This window comes from Apteryx mantelli, chromosome 6 (genome assembly GCF_036417845.1).
Source record: "Apteryx mantelli isolate bAptMan1 chromosome 6, bAptMan1.hap1, whole genome shotgun sequence".
NCBI lineage: Eukaryota > Metazoa > Chordata > Aves > Apterygiformes > Apterygidae > Apteryx > Apteryx mantelli.
In genome coordinates this window covers 12,224,516-12,245,470 of record NC_089983.1, presented here as the reverse complement: position 1 = coordinate 12,245,470, position 20,955 = coordinate 12,224,516, and the positions used below count along the sequence as shown (strand labels likewise).

At 38.1% G+C, this 20,955-nt stretch overlaps 1 protein-coding gene across 5 annotated transcripts in view; it reads right to left on the bottom strand.

Moving 5' to 3' along the window:
* Positions 1–100: 100 nt before the first annotated feature.
* Positions 101–20,955, bottom strand: part of NBEAL1 (neurobeachin like 1) — a 95,179-nt gene continuing 74,324 nt past the window's right edge. The window contains exons 43-55 of one of the 5 annotated variants that reach the window (XM_067298751.1): positions 20,228–20,337; positions 19,541–19,658; positions 18,194–18,291; positions 17,754–17,870; positions 17,177–17,266; positions 16,259–16,368; positions 15,458–15,630; positions 14,890–14,984; positions 12,750–12,866; positions 11,860–12,021; positions 10,617–10,765; positions 9,758–9,893; positions 101–7,164 (exon numbers count right to left, since the gene is read on the bottom strand). In XM_067298751.1, coding sequence (XP_067154852.1) covers positions 7,063–7,164; positions 9,758–9,893; positions 10,617–10,765; positions 11,860–12,021; positions 12,750–12,866; positions 14,890–14,984; positions 15,458–15,630; positions 16,259–16,368; positions 17,177–17,266; positions 17,754–17,870; positions 18,194–18,291; positions 19,541–19,658; positions 20,228–20,337 — 1,577 coding nt within the window. In that variant the 3' untranslated portion in view covers positions 101–7,062. Of the gene's footprint in view, positions 7,165–9,619; positions 9,894–10,616; positions 10,766–11,859; positions 12,022–12,749; positions 12,907–12,998; positions 13,044–14,889; positions 14,985–15,457; positions 15,631–15,948; positions 15,987–16,258; positions 16,369–17,176; positions 17,267–17,753; positions 17,871–18,193; positions 18,292–19,540; positions 19,659–20,227; positions 20,338–20,955 lie in introns of those variants that run through there. The other 4 variants (XM_067298750.1, XM_067298754.1, XM_067298753.1 and 1 more) reach the window with 4 other exon arrangements.

Sequence of the window (20,955 nt, the reverse complement as noted above, 5' to 3'; positions counted from 1 at the left end):
CTGGCACCTAGCTTTACCTGCATAATGAAAGAATTGTTCATTTAGTGTACTCACACCATTAGTTTCATTTTTGTACAATTAATAAAGTGAGAACTTATGCATTCAATTATTTTTATTTGCTTCAGACCCATGTTAAATATATACAAAGCTAATTTAGTTATGTACAAAAGTGTGCATCTTAAAAATTGTTAGGTTACAAACTTGCAAATCCTAGAAAAGTGCAAAATTTTAAAACATCTTCCATCATGCTGTACAGAAAAATCCATCATTAGCCAATATACACACTCTTAAAACATACTGATCAAAACAATAAGACATACAGTATACACTTAAAGCACCCAGAAGGGAAAAAGATATTGCACAGAAGACTAACAAGTTCATTACAGTGCCTGAAGGCTCATCTTTGAAATTAGATATATTCAACACTCCTCAGACCTAACATTTAACTCTTTAAAGAAAGGCATTTTTTGGCATTTAGAAATCCATTTGTAATCACATAATTGCACAATTTATAAAAATTACCAGACGATATGGTTAACTGTTGCTATAAGTAAGGCCTTTATTTCCCCCACCCCCATTAAGCTTTAGTAATTTAAACAAATGCTGAAGCATGTTCAAGTGTCTTCCTTACCTAACTTAATCAAGAAAACTGAGTAGCAGCACAGTTTCCAACAAAAGCCTGACCAAAGGGAGATAATTCTTAAAAGCAGCATTTCTCCACTCTTAGATTAGGCTGCTCCTGCATAGTTAAGGGTTGAATCAGAACACATGTAGCAAGTTCTCCATAAAAGTTTTTTCTCATGGCTTTCTCTAAGTGACAGCTCACAGCTACTTATGACTAAAGCAGTATGGTCAGATACATGAATAGTTTATTTTAAACAGTTGCTTCGAGACAAAAAATATGGCTCCCTCAAGAGTAAATACTGACTAGATAGGAAGTTAAATGAGTGGCCTCTAAGTTACACCTACTATAAATATGGCTGGATGTTTTGTATCTCAAGACATCTTAGCAGCTTTAAACCATAATCTATACTGACAATTGTGCTTCTAGGACAGATGTGTTATGAAATTGTGTCTGCACTGAGTCTAATCACAGATCTACGCTTGGGAAATACTTGCCAGGTTTCCGAAGTCCAGCAGACAAAACTAGAAAGTGCACACAACTGGAGGAACTCTCTTCTGAAGAAAAGCAATGAAACACCTATTCTACCTGGGCCATTTGGGTAAATGGTAATTAAAAGAAAACAAAAACCAAAACACCAGTTTTCTTCCAGACATGCACAGCAAAAGGAGGTGAACTAAAACTGAACAAGTGATATCTTTGATTAAACACCAGAAACAGTTCCTCACCTATAGGGTGATTAAGACTGTAGACCTGGCTTCTGGCAGTAGTAAGAGGAATGACAGCACTCGACTCAAAGGTAACCTGTGCAGAGCATGCTATGCTGCCACTCGAGAGGCATTTCTGCATTCAGGCATCTGATGACTATGATAGTGAAGAAGGGGACAATAATATTTTACCTAGTTTTATCAACTGCAATAGCTTTTTAGAAACTCTTCCTTGCCTTTTTTTTTTTTTTTTTTTTTAAAAAAAAAGCATGTGCTAACAAGGTTATTAGAGATAATCAGACAAATTTGGCTCCTTGGGATGGAAGGAAAGACATCTTCCGAACACTCCAGTTGAGTCTGACATTGGCACACAAGGAATCCACATGCATATGACTGCAAAAAAATTACTACTCTCCCCAAAAGGAGGAAGTACATCTTGCATCACTGACTGGATCTTTGTGGTCACAGCCAAATAAATGTGCACAATTTTAAAGCAATGCAAATAAATACAATCTGTTACTGGACACCCTTTTCACTAGCTCCCTTGTACTTACCGGGCTGCCACTGGCTTATTACAGCACCACATATGACTGTGCATTCCCAAAAAACAATGTTCATGCTCAGCAAGAAGAATTAAAAATAAATTAGTCTGCACAAGTGTAGCACTTTGTGGCGTATGTCATCTGAGAACTATTTCTCTACTCATCTGTAATATTTACTTTGTGGAGGTTTTGCTAATACATGCTCATAACTAGCCCAGAGAGCATGTATACATGTACTGCTTAAGTCAGTTCGTAGCATAACTTCCACAAACAGCTGACTACTAACGGGTGTCACATTTACAACTGAAAGCTACAGGGCTTTTAAACCAAAAAGCATGAAGAGCCCATTCTAGAAAGCACCCAGCTACATGCTTAAATTCCCAAAGTTATATATATCCTTAGTGCTTTCATCTAACAGTATTTACTAGATCAGACCTTAGATACATATTCTTATGTGAATCTAAGTTTTTTTTAGTTCTTTGAAAGAAAAAATATATATATATTCACAGCACCCAGCCTTGGCATCTAACAGAGCCAGCAAGGTGCCTTTAACAGGGAAGAGGGGTGCCTTCAGGCGACCATACAGAGCAGGAGTCTCCAAAGAGGCCTCAGTTTGGGCGCTTACGGAGCCTGGCGGAAACACCGGCCTCCTCCGCCCCCCTCCCTAGCTTTAAAGCTCCCTACCATACTGTAATCTGGAGATAGATAAACACTTTCAACTAAATACAACACACACAGTAAAAATGTTCAAGCGATCGATTGCTATATATACTTTCCGCAATGTCACATAACAAAAATCACCAGGAGGGACATGGAGGGGAAGCAGGGGAGGAAGGAGGCAAGGTCCAGGGGAGGCGGGCAGAGAGCTCCCAGCAGCCCAGGCACCATTAAACACCTCTTGTGCATTGCAAATACAAATAAATTCATTCCTGCAGGCATCTTAAAGCAAACTGATGTAGGACTGCTACCAGTACCATAGAGGATTTTTACAGTACAGAAACATAGCTCTTTGCACTTCATTTTAGGGACACAAAAATACAGCTTTAAAGAGGATCTTTAAAAAACAGCCAATTCTTTAGACTATTTAAAGCCTCTAAAGACTTTGATGCATCTGTTTTGTGATAACATTTACGATCTAAGGTAGGCTGGGGGGAAAAAAGCTTGTTTTTAACCAATGTTGCAGAATAGCAAGACAATCTGTAATCTATTTTTGAATCAAACAAGCTTCCTAAAATGTAATTTCCACAATGTGCATTAACCAACAAGAGAAATACAGTTTAGCTTTAAGATGGAGATTATTATTATTTTGTGCTGGTGTTGGTAAGGTATGCGGATGATGGAAGACACACAGTTTCTAGATATCCTACGAGTGAGTATTAGATAACAAATAGATCGATACAGTATAATTCACATAATTCAGATGCCAACTTGAACAGCAAACATATAACTTTCTGAATGCTGATACACTACAAAACCCATACAGACTAGATGAGATTCTTCACTATCGATAAAAATAAGACCATTAAAAAAATACCACCAAGAATCATAACTAAATAGATGAAGAGAAATTTGACACACGTTATACTTGAAATAAAGGAGGGATGTCTTCTAAGCATCATCCTTTGGTATATGAGTTCTAACTGTGCTAGGGAGAAGTTACACAATACAGCTAACTGCTTGATCTAGTTTATATACAGGTACGCAAAGAAAGTCAATTTTCAGTTTCTTTTAGATACATATATTTACACTGTTACTTAGTGTCAAAGGTAAGCATAAATATCATTAGGGGTGTCCAAAAGATTAAATGCAAGACAATACCACCAAGGTGGTCTTGACAAATGTAGCGTTATGAAACAACTGTGCACTTAAGACTTGGTTATTCTGAATTCTTAAATCAGAATTGTTTCATCTCACAGCTTTATTTCCGTATTTAATAAATAAATTTTAGTTCAAAAACAAACAAGAATTATTTCACTAATACGTATTGTTCTACATGAAAAACAGAATGTGGTGGGATCCTAAGCTTTATTCCCTCGATGAAAAGGAAGAAAAAAAAGGATTGAAGTCACTTCACTAATTCCCAGTGCACTGTATAATAGACTACAATTCAATCAACCTAAACAGCTGTCCAGGAAAATTTTCTTTAAAAAAAAAAAAAAAAAGCAAAACACCCAAGATGACTTACAAAAAATAAGTTAAAATAGAATTAAGCAAAACATCAGCTAATACTCGCACTTACTGCCTATATCTTACTTAAAGCTGGTTTTAGACAAAGGCAAAGTGCAGACCTTCAAACCTATGGGGGTCTTTCCGGAGGCACTCTGGAAAGAGCGCTGAGCGTGTGACAGCCCCTACCTCCCATCTGCCAGGGGCAGACAGACGACAGCAGATGCTGCCGTCCTGCACAGGGCATGGAGCAGCCCCGAGCTCGCCTGTCCCTCCCCTCCTCCCGCGGCTGCCGCAGAGCACAGACTAGCCTCAAGTCTGAGAGCCCAAGAACTGCCCCCATTTAAACTACTCCCAGATATTTGTGCCTATCACCTAATGCTTGTGAAGCACTGAAATGACGGCATTCAAACATCAAAGCACTTCTTCGTTAACTCTGGCATCCCCAATTATTGGAACTACACTATATTTTATTTAAGCTGACACGGTATATTCGGTATTCTTGAATATTAAACTACTGAACACATTCATTAATTCCATTTTTGTATAAACACACCTAAAACACAGCAAGAGGTTCTTGAATCCATATGTGAACCTCTCTACGCACGTGACAACAGAAAACCCACGTTCTGGCCAAACATTACTAAACACCTATCTCCTCCATTTTTACATTTGATTCTCCTAGCCTGAAACATCCTAATTTCCCCCCTGCAAATATACATACTTAACCTCATATATGCACTTAAAACAGTACATATACGCACACTTATAAAAGACATAACTCAATGCCCCCAAACAAGTTCTGTTTTTGACTTCCCACTTCACTAAAATCACACGTTCACAGCTGGAATTCTTCTGAAGCGCTCTCCAAAGAGCTCCTCAGAAACCCCTTCTTCGGGAATCATAAAGGACAAACCTACTGCACGTTTGCACACACATGCTTAATACTTCCAGCGTATCTTTAGTACTGTTATTGGATAGGTAATCGACCATAAATAGTTAGTATTTTTCACTTAGGCCTTCACTTTACAGCTTACTTGAAAGTTTGGGATGTGTGTGTGTACACAGAATCTGAAAAACACACCACTTAAATCTTTGGAAATTACAAGCTGTCTTGACAAGTGCCTCAAGGAAATGCTTCTGACCTTCTCCTAACTTTCCAGATGATCCAGTCTGTCACAGTGATTAGTTAGAATATTGCAACTATGCATAGACCCACTTGTTCCTACTCTGATTTATTATTTCATTTACTGAAGTTAAGAAAAAGCAACACAATATTCTTTACAGAACACACAGTAATCAATCATTAAGAAGGACTTCTTTGTTGATGAAGAAATTGAGGAGAAAACAGTTGTAATGAGACTAACAGAGCTTGTAAAGATTGCCCTGAAGGGGGTGAGGGGCAGAGGTACTACTATTCCTATAGAGTTAATAAATATTGTGCTAAAAGCTAATGAAATGAGATTATGCATAATGGAATTCCTCAGGTAGTTCAACAGCTCCCCAGCCACAGGGAATATCTGATAACATCTACAGAAGATACAACACATACTCATTTCCATAAATAAATAAAAATAAAATAAAATAAACAAGAAAAGCGATGGCAGAAGGGAGAAAAGGGTAGCCCAAAAGGGAACATATTAGCTAACAATCACTTACAGCTCTGCCTTATATCTATACTCCCCTTATCCCAAAGGATGCAAGGGGAATAGTATCTTCTTTCAATACACATACGTACATATATATACATATATATACAGACACACACACAAAACCTCACACTTCGATCCAAAAAATAGTATTTTCCCTTTAGCACCAGGCTTTCCCAACAGTAGGGGGCTTATCATTTGAAACATTAACATTTACTTTGCAGAAATGCCAGAACAACAGGAAAACATGCACTCGTCTACCACCACATATCTCTAGAACAAAACCACTCACTAACGTCTTCTCCAAGAACAGCATCCAGTCCATAACTATTCTGCTGCGTAGAGTGCATGCAAGGATCTGTTATTTTCCTCTTCCAGGTATTAAACACATCTTGAAAATGGATCCATTATCTGTTTTCCTGCTTGCTTTCCAGAAACAAAAATATAGCTAACAACTGGTTTGGTGAATATCAAGCCAAGAAACAACCAGGTGCTCTTTATTTAAATTGTGCTGCAATGTTGTTCAAGTGATTTTGCAGTGGAAATCTGTTATCTTTGTTTGCAGGAGTTGCCTTACTAATGAAACAGAATCTTTGACCAATGTGGATATTTGATTATTTCCTCTGTCTTTCTACAGGATCCTAAAATATATTAAGGAATTTCTTAGTGTGTGTCTTAGTCTACTTAACAATATAAATAATTCTCAGCAGCAAGTATTTCCCACCTCCTTCAACTCCTCCACCACTTTCAACTCCTCCGAAGTTATTCATTTCTGTACTTTAAACAATTTCTGATAATCAAGTAGTGCAACACAGATGCTCCTTGCAGAACAGCCTAAAACTAGAACTAGACAAAAAAAGACAGCAATAGCCATTTACAGGAATAAATCACAAGTGGATTGGTCTAAAAAAACCATATCAAAAAGGTCGTGTCAGTTCTCCCCATTTCAGACCAGCACAACTGATGGAATCTTAGTTTACTGTTGGGGAATTGCAATGCTGTCAAAGCAAAGCCAAATATCTTCCCTGTGATCAAGGAGCATCTGGCCCTATGCAGCTTTAAATCAAGTGCTACTTATCTTAAATCCGATTAGCAAGTTTGGGTTTGGAGGTTTGGGGTATTTTGTTTGTTTCCCTGAAACACAGTTTTAGCAGCTATTTAGAGAGGATTCTGCTGTGACCAACTCAATATGGTTAAGGAAAAGTATGCAAGCAAGTTAACTTGCACAGGTATGTATGGAAATTACTCTACCTCTACCCTAGCTTCATCTTCAACAGATTGTTAAGAATCAAACCCCTGAAAGTTGGAGATACGTTTAAAGTGACAAAAAGATTAAGCATTTTTCTGGAATCCATGAGAGAAGGTGGAAGCAGCAGTCACTTGGGATCTTGAGTGTTATATTCAGTCTCTCCTGATGAGATCTGGCTGAGCCGTTTGCTTGATCCCCACAGCTTTCGGGAAAGCTGACCTGAGCGCATCTGTTTAAAGTAATCCAGAGAAACAAAAGGAGGGGGAAGGGATAAGGCGGATAAATTAAAAAGGAGCTTCAGACACTGATTCTGGTGAAGTGCAGACACTAAAAGGTATTACATAAACATAAAATTACACCAACAAAAAATATTTAAAAACAAATAAACCAAAAGTTACACACTTCAGGATGATTCTTGGGACTGACACAAAACAGACAAAACGCTAATCACTATTTCCTGATTTTGAACAGTTAAAGGGATATTGTCAAGTAATGGAGACTTAATACTTAACCTGCTTTAAATGGCTTAAAAATAGTCTTCAGTTTAGATTGCTGTTTTGTTAGAGAGAAAAAATAAGAGCTGAAGGTCAAACAGAAATGAATCAAATTAGCAGACAGGGCATTTCAAATAAAAATTGCTAGAATTGAAAAGGAAAAGATAATTGAAATGAATCCTTGACAAGTTCCTTAAAGTGACGGAATACTGCAGGGCAGCGGTGGCAGAACAAGGGAAAGAGAAAGGATAGCTCCTGGTGTCAAACTTACAGTCTTCCAAAGATCCAGGGGGAAGTACTCAGGGTAAAATTTAAACCAGAAATAATTCATACCAAATATTCCATAGTAAAGACAGATTACAAGCAACCAGAGGCCATATTAAATCCAGCATCTGGTGAGCCTGCAATCTGACCTCAATTTGTAAAAAGCCTGCTTTAACTAACTCCTTAAATACACAGATTATGATTGGCCAGTAGTGATCACAGTCTGGCAGCTGAGTAGAATATGAAACCTCTTATAGTTTAATAAACAAGATGCATGCCTTAACAGCACAAGTTTGAAAAAAGTTTCCAACAGTTAAATACTACCAGTGAGCGTAGGAACTGTATCATCAGAGCAGCAGTGTTCCAGGAAAGGCACAGTGCTGAAAGGGGTTATCACTGCCAGGTGACATCCCCCAGACTTCTGTAACATCCCAAACAGCTAGGTAATTTTTAAAATATAAAAATATTTGTTATACTTCATTTCTGATCATACTGTCAATGCAGAAAGACTAAAGGCCAATCTTAATACCAAGCAGCATTTCATTTTATGCATAATAAAGTATTTAGAAGGTGTCTCCCTTTATTCTAAGGATGAGTATTACCAAAAGCCAGAAGTACAATGGTGTATTCTTCTGCATAAAGAATTTAAAATTCTAATAATTCATATATTCCTTCCAGACTAACTAAATAAATAGTCCCCCCACTTTACAAATATATTGATTCATGTCATAATAGAAAACTGGAAAATCTGGGACTTTCTTTCTCCCCCCCCCCCCAAGATATTTGTTTTAAATCTATTTACATGGATATTAATCTGGCAGATCATCTGAATTATAAGCAGAAGATACTGGAAAAAAGCTGTTTGAAAGTCTCTACATCTATAAAAGGAACCCAGCCTTTGAAACAAAACCTGCTTCAGAATTAGAAAAATAGATGTGATTAGGAACTGAAAAAGAAAACAAAAAAGCCTTCAGTCTAATGAGACACATACATTTCAGCCTACAAAAGATCTTTTCTCAGGCGTAGGAAACTTAGAAGTGACAGTGACTAAAACTGCCGTTAAAAAGATGTGTTTAACCACATTATAAGCAGTTCCTCATCAATTCTACAATAGGAAAAAGCTGTCCAAGTGGACAAATCAGTGGAAACATCCCCTTCCCACCAGCTGCAGGCAAGATCAGACTACCATGCTCTGAAGCCTGTTTCAAATATTCAACTGTGACCCCCCCTACCTAAAACATTTTTAAATACCGACAAATTAAGTTGTCCTGTTTTAACAATCGGAATATAAAATTAAATTAACACAGGCTGTTCTGGTATGTGCTGAAGGTCATGCAGAAGTGATAATCATAATTCCAAGTAAATACACTGCAGCACAATGGAAATTGAGTTATGAAGAGAGGCAGGTTTAAGCTAACTCAAGCACTCTGACAGTCATGACGAGAAGTACTTAAAGCAGAACCTGTTTTGTGCAAGGAAAACTGGGCATAGCTATCTGATAGATGGATGCTCTGTATTTGATACTGCATACGCAGCACCAACAAGTTTATATTCACCATATGGAGCACAGAGCATATTGGGAACCTACAAAATGATTCTTTGTGCATTTACAATTAGAGATTCTTAACAGAAAGAAATAATTATTTTTTCCCCAATGTCAGTCAATGCATATTAAAAGGCATCTGACAGAAACCATAAAAGTAAAGAAAGTAGCTTACTGTTTTGTTTCCAATTTTCTTCTGGAAAATTATTTCATCAAGAAGTGGCTGACAACACTAACACGTTCAGAAAAGGTTAGCTAATATGACTTTGCTTATTCATATGTCAGTGATAAAGTCTGGAGGTTAGTCCAACTGAGTTTCCCATCTCCAATCCCTACACACTTTTGATTCTTACTGAGAAATCTCAGTAGAGCAGTCTCAAAAGTTATTTCTTACCCACTGAAAACTGAAACTTGCTCTTAAATTTGCCCTGCCATAGAGGAGACCTCTTGCTCAACTGGAAAGCAGAAATAATTGAATTTCCCACTGTTCGGTAGAGAAAGTTCTTGATGGTGGGTTTTACCTCTGCTGGTTTGCCAACACCAACGATAATCAACTTGCCATCCTCCAAGCCAACAAGGATGTGGCTATATTCTTTGGTGACAGAAATGCAATGGATTGGCAGTCGCATGGCTAAGGGCGAGATGATCAGATTCAGGCTGAAATGAACAAAAACCACACAGAGAAGGTACGTCACGTATTTATTTGCACATACTGCAAAGAATCGCACTGCATTTGAAATTACTGTCTATGGGATGCATTATAAGACAGTTTATCAAGCACCTAGTTTGCAATTTCAATTATTGGGAACTCCTAAGGAAAGATCAAATCACACCCCAGAGTACAGCTCCAATAACAAGGAAGGGCATAGATGGGTAAATCAGTAAATTAAGACATTCTCTGAGCAGCAGCAACATTAGTCCTGCAACTGCCTAAGGACAAAGATCATTCCCATTCTGAAGGGCAATGAAGCTATACAGAGAGTAGGAATAAGCAGAGTTTAAAAACCAAATTCAGAACTACATGAGAACTATATCCAGCAGATGCTGAGCTCCCAGTGACCAACTAGACATGGGGACAATCACGGCCTGCATGTATCAGACACATCTCTTCCTAAATTCTGTCAATTCCAGCCCACAATCAGGATAAATGGTTGGAAGGAAAGGGACCTGGTTTGACCTCTCATTTTCCATCCCCCCCATCAACATGGTTCTCCAAAATGAGTTTTTCCAGGAACGTAGAATAAAGCAATTGCCACCATCTACATCATCGCTGGAATAAGAATGGAAGGTATAGTCTCCATGAGCTCCATGTTATAGCAATTTGTAAAGGAGCCTTTGTATTTGCATCTCAGTAGTAAACTACTGATGCTGGTACATTACCTGTAGAGATCCCGTATGGAAAGGAATCCCTGCAAGCTGCCCATCACAATATACTCGCCAGTCACACACATATCTGATACTTCCTCCTTCAGAGTCTCAGAACCCAGATACTTTCCATTGACAGAGTAGAGATGTAATGCGTTCTTATCCTGAATAGATGAAAAGTAAGTGTCATGGAGGATGGACTGGATTAAGAATGTATTACTTGTACCTTCAGCTCACTAACAGGAGTTAACTTGGGCAGTAATCTACAGACAATATTCCTGACAACAGTTTGCTTGTTGAATGATACAAGACAACTGAGCACACAACCTACACACAGTATACACTGTGTGGACCTTCTTAAAGTTTTTCCTCTTTACTTCTTGGTGTAACACTGAAACTTCTTACCTGTCCATCCTGATCAATTCCAAGTTTTCAAGAAACATTCATGGAATTAATGGGCAGGTCCCTATTCTTTCTGAGGGTTTTTGTTAAGGAAGAGAAAAGGGAGAGAGCCCCCTTTTATCTTTAACCCTTTTAGGAAGTGAAAAGCAGAAGGAAACGTTTATTTCACAGAGCTACAGGTAGAAGCACTTTCTGGACAGAGCAATGAATTCTTGATGGATTAAAGAACCAGCCAGCATGACCATCTTAAATTTTTCCAGCCTGACAATACCACAGTCTCATCTCTCCCCAGTCTCCCAATGTAGCTAGAATACCTACCTCCAAGAAACCTGTCTTTCAGGCAATTTCCCATGCTCGTAAAAATCACAACAGCTCTAGCTTTATCAGATCAACTACATAACCACTCTCACAATAGACTGAACAAGTTATACTGTGAACCTTATAGCTGTTTCTTCACCCCAAGGCTAAGAAATACTAGTGTAGTCCCAGGGCATCTTGCACCCCAGATTGGCTGCTCTCTATTATTTCTGTGAGTAGTGGAACTGTTTTCCCCCAGTTTTGCATCCCAAAGCAGCTCTTGCAGGAAGATTCATTAGTGCATGCTTGAGCATCTTCCTTGCAGGTGGCTAGGAGATTTTCATGAAACCTATCAGAACACATTATGTCTCTGATTTTTACCTCTCCATCAAATTTCACTAAAATCAACTAGTAGAATAAGAAAAAAGAAGGAAACAGACAAATCAAACATAGCATGGACCAAATAAGCCTCATATCTTTAGGAAACAAGGATAAAATTAAGCATGTTTGTGATTAGTCTTCAGCAAAACAAGCAAAGGTATTCCATGAACTTAAGTACCTTAAGAGTGGTCTTTCCTTCTATGCTGGTGTGGACAACTATATGACCTTCCCAAGACACAGCCAGGTTGGGAACAGTCAGCAGGAGAGAACTCTCACGAGGTGGCCGCAAAGTCCTCATGTACTGACCTTTCCGAACAGTGCGGATAATAACAGTCCCATCCTGCAGAGACCAAATTTAGGTAAGTGCTGTTACTCAGCAACAACCTCTGAAGTGAATTACAGCAACACATGGAATATTAAAAACAAAAAAAAAAACAAAAAAAAAAAACCAAAAAAACCAGCTTGTGATACAGAGGGAGTATTGTGAAAGCACTTAAATCCTCAACTTGGGATCAGGATTCTTGAGTATTAGGAACTCTACTCAGAGAATCCTTCCCTTCAAGGCCTCGTAATATAGGCAAATGAAAAAAAAAACAAGCACAAATAGGGCAAGGGAGGAAGGGTAGGCAGCAAGCAGCCATTTCACATGTCACAGGAGATGTCAGCATTAGGTGCAGCAGAGGGTTAGTATTAGGCCAGCATAGTGCAGCAAGGTAGAGAACAAGTAAGCTATGAAGAGCCTTCAAGGCTAAGCAAGCAGGGAAGTTCTGTCACAGAATTATTTCTATGAGAAGTTTAAGTTTTTCAAATATGTCCACACACTTTAAATCTCATCTGTCCAAAAATAACACAACATGGTAGCTGAGGCCTATGCTGTGTAGAACATAGTTTGAGACAGACTGATTTAAGCATGCAGCAAGGGAGATGCTACATGTTGTCATCTTGACGTACAAGGCTGAATAAGAAATCGGGAAATAGTCATGTTTTTGGTATCACAATCAACTCCAAACATGCTCTAGGATTTGAGTAGAGAAGAAGCAAAAAAGGGGAAAGCATGAAGGTGCTTACCCTGGATCCTGACACTGCCATGTCCAGCTCAGTGCTGATGCCAACACTCAAAACTTCATCGGTATGCCCATAAAGGATCTGTAAGGGCTTAGGTGCCAGGCCTACGGGCACTCCTCCCTGAGAGTAACAAAAAGTGCAATGACACATTCTCTTGCAGCTGAAGGACAAAAGAAATAATTTCTGGTATCTTCAGTATCACTGGTGTGAGATATATATTTGACACAGGCCAAAACCAAAGTCACAACTCACCCATTCCAACTTCAATTTACTGCCTTATGTCAGCAGCCCTATTTACTGAAATCACAAGAATGAATGAACATACAATTACTATGTGGATGTGAAAGAGCGAGTTGTTCATCTGAGGTGTTTCTAGCCCCCTTTGCATGAGCGGGTGTGCAAGTATCACAGTAAGCACTCCTAACTGGAGTGCTTCACCCACCCACCTTTTCCTTCCTTGTGTATCTGGGCTTGTTCAGTTCCTGCAGTTTACCGTGGAATTAAGCATTATCTTCATACTAAAGCTCAAAGAAACTAAAAGCTATTTTGCTTAAAATTACAGCAACTTTGTTCCATTTTCTAAGGAAAGATAAAGAAACAGTTCCTCCGAGTGACTGCCACTAGTATGAGATACAACGGAAAGCCTGCAATAATGCTCATAAAAAAGTGTGAGGCATTTGCCTACATGACTGCAGGGTATCAAAACGATCTAGGGCTTGCATTCCAGTGAGAGTACTGTCAGCATATACAGCCTCATTCCCCAATCAGGTCTAAGGCAAGCCCTGTGCTTAAAGAGAAGGTGTGGCAAGTTGTTCTGCAGAGAACACCTTATTATGGTTTGTGTGAAAGGATCTGGGTGCCAACCAAGCCCCGAAAGGCTGAAGCATACAGGAACGCAGAACACGTCAGAATACAGAGCTGGGAAAGAAGGTGACAACACAGAATAGAAGTGGCAACATGCAGGACGTTGCTGTCACAATGTGAGGACCAAGAGAAAACCCTCCAAAGAAGAATTTACAACACATACAACTAAAATATTATTTATATACCTATTACATAAATAAAAATGTATATTAAAAATCCTAACAAAAAGCAACTCCTATCTAAACAGAAATAAATCTCCAGAGGAGGACTCATCATTTAACTCACTCCGAAAAGATAAATAAAAGATTCCCAGTGTTTATCCTCATCTGAGACCAAAAATACCACTGTGAGCTCTAGGGCCTTGCCTTTCTGACCATGCACCACTGGCACAACACACACCACTTCTTGAAAGGACTACGTATACTCTCACCATAAAGACAGCTCACTGACAGGTGATCTCTTTTTCACAGCAGGCTTCCATAAAACACACATAGGTTTGCAGTACTGTAGTGGTTTCATGTGCTGATTTTAGTTCAGTGATAAGAGCAAGGTGACCTGATCAAATGTACTGTCCATAAGACATGTCAGGAACCACCCCCCAATTAATGCTATTCACACATCCATGATGCAGCAATCAGAAATTAACATTTAAAGCATACAACAATAGAAAGGCCTCACATCTCGTGAGTTTAAGTACACACATGCATCTCACAACCACTTCCATCGTGTGAAAGAACAAGACCAATATTAAAGTTTTCCAAAATGCCACTGTAAACCCAGGTAAAAGATCAATGTCTTTGCTAACTCCAGGCTTACTTATCAGTACTTCCTGCAGAGCAAAAACGGTACCAAAATGCAGCCACTAGAGTGAGCAGCAGCGTACAAACAAAAATCTTCAACTATAAACAGTGCTCCGATTAATTCCTGCAGCCTTAAGTGTCTCTTTTCTTTCAGTCTCCCATCTGTACGATGGGGAGAATATTTGCCTACCGTGAAAATAACCCGTAAAACCATTAACAGTTCCTTTAAAATCAAGGTAACCTCAAAGCATTGTCATCGTTATTGTACTCCAGCTCCATAGTAACTAATGAGTATAGTGAATATTTCAAGCACAGATGACAACTGGCCTAATAAAATTACTGATCTAAACAGTTTTAGTGGACTATTCTACCTTGCAAATCTGAAAGAAAGAGAAGAAACCAACAAGCCATCATAACAAAACAATCAATAACAAGAAACATTCAGAAACTGCTTCTCATAGTATACTAAAATAACCTACCTGCTGAACTATTTGCCATATCATGCATGTAGTATCTCTGGAGCCTGAAATTAGATGGATTCCACAGTAATCTATTGCCAAGCAGGTCACAATATCTAGATAAAGGAAGGATAACAAGAAGATGTGATGCAGTCAGATAGGTAAGACTAATTTCCAGCAGAATGACTGTGCAAGCAGTATGTCAACAACGTATCTGGATTTGCACTCAGTACAAAAAGTTCTGCTGCAACAAGTGTTGATGAGACTTTATTAATTAAAAAATGAAGTCATTATATACCCACATGTAACAACCTGACTTAGTCACCTTCATTACCTACAAAACAGTAGTCAAATCTTATTTCGAAAGTACATTTAACAGTCACTAAAGTGACTAAAAGCCATACTCAAGCATTTATATATAGTCCTGGTTCAAATATTCCTCTGTTTCTATGTTGCCATTCCTTTATGACTGCTGTGCCTGCTCAGATGCACTGGCTATAATTCTTCCCAAGAAGACCAACCAAACATCAAGGTACCATACCAAGATTCACATACAACCTTTCATTTCAGAATATAATGAGTTACTAACCCATGTGTCTGATGTGCTGCCCAACCAGCTTGCCTTTTGTAAGAGACGTTACTCTGATGCTATTATCCCAGTGTCCTCCACTAAACAGCAATTTTGCATCATGGGATACTGCAAACAACTTCGAGGTGACCTCCAGTCCTGGTGCAAAAGGACCGCCTATGCTGCGCTGGGTTCTGCAGGCAAATGATGAACAGTTAAGATTCACCTTAGTGCACAGTGTATTTTGCACTCTCTACATCCTTAAAAATTAGTAAGAAATACTACCTATAAAAGAGGCTATACTTAGAAAAACAGCAGGTGAAATCCTGGCCCCCTGATAACCATGGCAAAACTCATGCTGCCATCAGTGGAAGCAAGATTGCACCTTAGATCTTTTCTGTCTTTTACGTGATTTGAGTTTGTGTGAATAACTCACATCCCTAGTAAATACTGTAATATTAAAGAAAAAAGGAAACTTCACAAAACCAAGGAAAAGAAACTACCACATATACCTGCACTATAGCATGAGCAAGTATTGAAGACTGTTCATCTCAGATTCCAAGACGAGTTTGTGAGATTCATAATTAGAAAAAAAAAATTAATCGTTAGTAGATTTAAGAATGAAGGAAGAACCTTAAAATACCACTTACAGAATTCTTTACTGGAACAGTATCACAGATTAGACGTACTATTGAGCATCAGAAGATGCATACTTAACTGAAAACCCAGCCAATCAAAACAGGACAATCCACTTATAAAACATGCATGGTATTTCGTTACTGTAGATGCATTCAGCTGCATTTTTCCTCATCATTTGCTTACTTTGGATTTGTCACTGTGGTATCTCTGATGAATGTAAAATAGTTGGAGATATTTTTATCGTAAGGTAGCCAACCATGGGTTCCAATAAGGCAATTCAGACTTGCTGTTACCTGAAAAAGTTTGATAGAAAACAAAAACAAAAAAAACCAACAAAAAACAGTGAAACCCAGAGGCTTATTTTCTGCTTGTCTTTCCTAGTAATGAAGCTTGCATAAACACCAGCATTGCTTGAGTTTAACACAAAGGGGGGGGGGAACTCCCCCAAAACACACACACAAAAAAAATCCAGCTCAGGCGAAAGGTTTCAACAGGGACAGATCAAAGAAAAGCACATTTATTTCCTTTTTTTATTGTAAAAAAAAATTTTTTTTATTATGCAGATCCTACATAGAGATGCAAATACAACAACAATCTTTTTGCTTATTTTCAGTCATTTGGACATCTACCATAGTACTAGTGCCTGTATTAATCCATGCAAAATTAATTTTAGGAACAGTAAAGGCCTATAAAATATGTACATGACAGACATGGCACAGATTAAGATGCAGGTTAGAAAGCAATGATAAACATAACAGTACCATTAATAACTCAGTCTTATCATTTTAAAGCTGGGCTGCTTGCATTAGGAAATCAATTGCTGCTATGGAAGCAGATCAAGTGGGCAACTTGCAATACACCTCACCATAACTTACATTGACATCTCACCAACAGCTAAATGCCATTCAACAAGTCAGCCTTGCTTCTCTTCAGAAGACAAATATTTAACTTAGAGTTGACTCTCACCATAGATCAAAGGAACACATTTCAACAGGAACAGTTGGGAACAGTTTCTCTTTAAGTTTTGCATGAAGAAAAACAAAACAAACCCCACACCACTGTCTCCAGTCTCCAAGAACAGTATTAACATATGCAACTCACCAAGATCTCTGGGCTTCCCTGAGACATAAAAGAACGTGACTGATTCCTCGGGACGATAGCTTTGACAATGGGGACACCGTCACTGATTCCCTAAAAGAAAGGGCATGGTTTGGGTCTGATGATATTCAGGAGCTAAAGGACAAGTGTAGGACCTGCAGAGTATGACCAAAGTCTCCAGAATCAGTGTCAGACCTATGAAGTACTCTCAGGCCCAGCTACACACATACTTAGTTCACACAGCTAAACTGTGTCACAAACACCAGAGATAAAACCTGTCTCTGTCCCAAATCAGAGAGTTTAGCCACTGAATTCAGCGAGTTCTCAAATATCACCAGTGACATTCTTGGCTTTCACAGAGTGGCGGTTAATTTAGTACTCAAACAAGACCCCAAAAAAGGGCCAGCAGATAGAAGTTGATGGGATTCAAACTCTATAAAGCAAACTAAAATGACAGAGCTCGTTATACACATTACATTTTTAAATATTTTCTTCAAATCACAAGCAAGTTTTACTTTCATCTAGGTTATGACCTTTTGTTTCAGATTAGACTTCAAACACTTTCAAATAAGCCACCTACCTCTATGAAGAATGACTTCAGTTCAGTGAGGTGCTGGAAGAGATTCAGAGTAGAGGTCTCACTTCTGGTCAGTCTCTGCACTACCTCTTCTGCAGACAACCTTTGAGGATGTGGCTCCTAAGAGACAACATTTGAAGGAATATCAGGTTAGACAATCTTTTATCAATTTGTTCAAGTCACATATGGCAACCTCATTGACAATCAATACAAAACCAGACACTTAGGCACCTAATTTGCTTTTAGAAGGGAAATTTCCTTCTTTTGAAAATGCTGTGTTAGATTGCCATCAGCGCAACCTTTGCAAGTGCTGATATAGTAAAGGATTAGCTTTCCTAAAGTAACAAACCATTATCATCTTTCCATTTTTTCCCCACAGGCCCTTGATAACTCAGTTGGATTTAACCGCAAAGGTCTGACTGATAAGGAACAAACAGCATTACCTTTAGCAGCTGACAGGGAGTTTGTCCAAAATTGTTTATCATTCCTTCTAAAGCTTTCCTTTCTTTCTCATCCGTTAAAGCATCCAAATCCACAGCTCCTAAATCAGAACCAGAATGATAGAGGGAAGGGGAAAAAATTAACATAATCCAAACAATTTACTGAGAAAAGACATTGCAAACAAATGTACGAAAAAAAATTCAACTGCATTATCACCTTTTTGCCTCCCCAAAGCCTTCAAACAGAACATCCATATAAAATATGATCTTCTGAAAACTCATTCAATGAGTTACACCCAAAAGCCACCCAAAATCCACTGTTGGGATTAACAGACTAACATTTGTCATGGTGTGTGTACATAAATATATGTATATGCACACATATATAACATAGGTATATCACAGGTATGTAAGCTCTTAACCGGCTCTTAACTTCATGAACACCAGTATAGGATGCTTGTGTTTAAATACAGAAACCAACCTATCCCCTGAACACACACACAAAAAAAGCCAGCTCAGGTGAAAGGTTTCAGCAGGTACAGTTCAAAGAAAAGCACATTTATTTCCTTTTGTCATTGTAATCCACATGCAAGGCATATATTCTAGACAGTGGCTTAACAGAAATTCCATATTCCTTACAATTCACAATCATTTAGCTCTAGCTTCTTCTCCTTCTCTTTGAAATAGTCTTTGGTAATAGTTAATAAGTTTTCATGAGTTTAAAAAGGCTCGTAGTACAGTTCTGGCTCTGAGAAAGCGTGTAAGGCAATGCCTTTCATTCCAATATTCAAGATTATTTTCATCAGATATTTAGAAAAAACAGAATGAGAATTTTAGATGTATATGTTCAAATTTCAATCCATCTAAGCACATTTCACATTAAGCCGGACGATATATTTGACCTAGAGATATTAATGGAGGAAAAGAATATTGTTTCCTGCTAAACACTGAGATATAATTATGTTTTTGATATTTTATTGATATTTTAAGCAATTTACCATGACTCCTCAACCATGAGAAACCCCTCCCCACAAATGTTAAAAACAAACAAGCAAAAACCAAATAAACATCCCAAAGCCCCAGTATTTTCAGAAACCAAATTTAAGCAGCTGGAAAAGTCTCCAGTTTTATAAATTTCATTAACATTTTAGGTTCACAGCTTTTAAGTTATATCCTTAAATACCCAGAATATTCAATGTTTTAATCACAAGTTGTGCTGCCACATTTCAGCTCCAATTTTGTTGCCTTACCATATGTTGCTGTACAGCATGCCCACAAATCAAATATTTTCTGGCTAATACTAAAAACCCACGACTGACGGCAATGCCCAGAGAGCATATTGCTTTGTACCTTCGTAAGTACAGTAATAGAAGACATTGAGCGCCTCCACTGCAGCCGGGCCCCTCTGCTTGTAGCCAAAAATCAAATCTATCCATTCATGCAGATGAGCAGAAACATACTCCGATTCCTAGAGGAAAAGTTACTCTCGTAAGAACATGAAAAATACTGCTCCTTTCTAGAAGTATATATTTTATGCAAAAGATTAAATTCCTGAACTAAGAGTATCCACAAACTGAATATATACCAACATATGGGGCAGAAGCCTAGGAATATGCATGTGTTTTAAGGGCAGAAACTGCAAAGTAAGAGGGGAATTTAATACAGTGAAGCAGCACACCTCAATATTGAAAAGCAATGGAAGGTAAGTTGCTGGTTCCTTACTACCACACAGAATAAACTATAAAAGGCAGTGGAAGTGTTATCACTTAATTTCACCAAATTTTGCTTTTTCTAATGCAGCAAACTTCCGAGTTACTAGTATCTTCAGGCTCTTGCCTTTTTTTTTTTTTTAAGCATTTTATTTACACACACAGTGCTTTGAACTGAAAGTTCCTATGTTACTTGTCATGTCCAATACAACCACAACTCTAGTTGAAATATAGTTCCAGTATTTTACACTTAAGCCACAGTGACAATATGTAACTGTACTGCCTTTATCATTACTTCATGCAAAGATTCATGTAACCATCGTCTTACCAGAGCCTTCCTGTGCTTATAGATGAAGTCTTCTGGGGAGTGGGCCCATTTGGGGAGAATAACATCATTTACTACCTCCTTGGATATTTGAAGTTGACCCAGGTTAAAACCTAGCAATTAATTTGGAGATTAAGAGTTACTACAAAATATTTCAGAAGTTTCAAGTACTCAGTAAAGATTAGAAGTGTTATTTTCTCAACATAAGGGAAGGATATTGAAAAATTCTTGATGTAATTCTCCAGCAACCCTACTACTGGCACAGGAGGCCAAGTTCTGCTCTGAATCTCTAAAATGTTAGATGATAGTTGTCCAAAGCATTCAAATAATTTAGAAGCTTAAGTTCCAATCTCAAAGTAACATTAATCATTTATACTGCTACCTAAACATATATGCATTTGCTTTATTTTACTACAATTAAGAGTCCAAAACTAATTTGTAAGTGTGAAGTTAGTTTTAGGATAAATGATCGCAGAATCAAGGCTTTTGGGAAGCCTTAAATCCCACCAACTTTCACTAGAATAAGTCTTTGGTTCTTAAATTGCTTTTGAAAGTATGACTTGGACGTTTTAAACTTTTATGATTCAGAACTCTAGAAGACTAAAGCATCAGCAGCACAAACTTACAATTTTTTTAATTTTTATTTCTTAAACAGAATTCTCTATGCAATAAATGAGATGGGATAAAAACAACTAGGAGTCTCATAGAAAATAGGATGCTGTTTTTTCAAT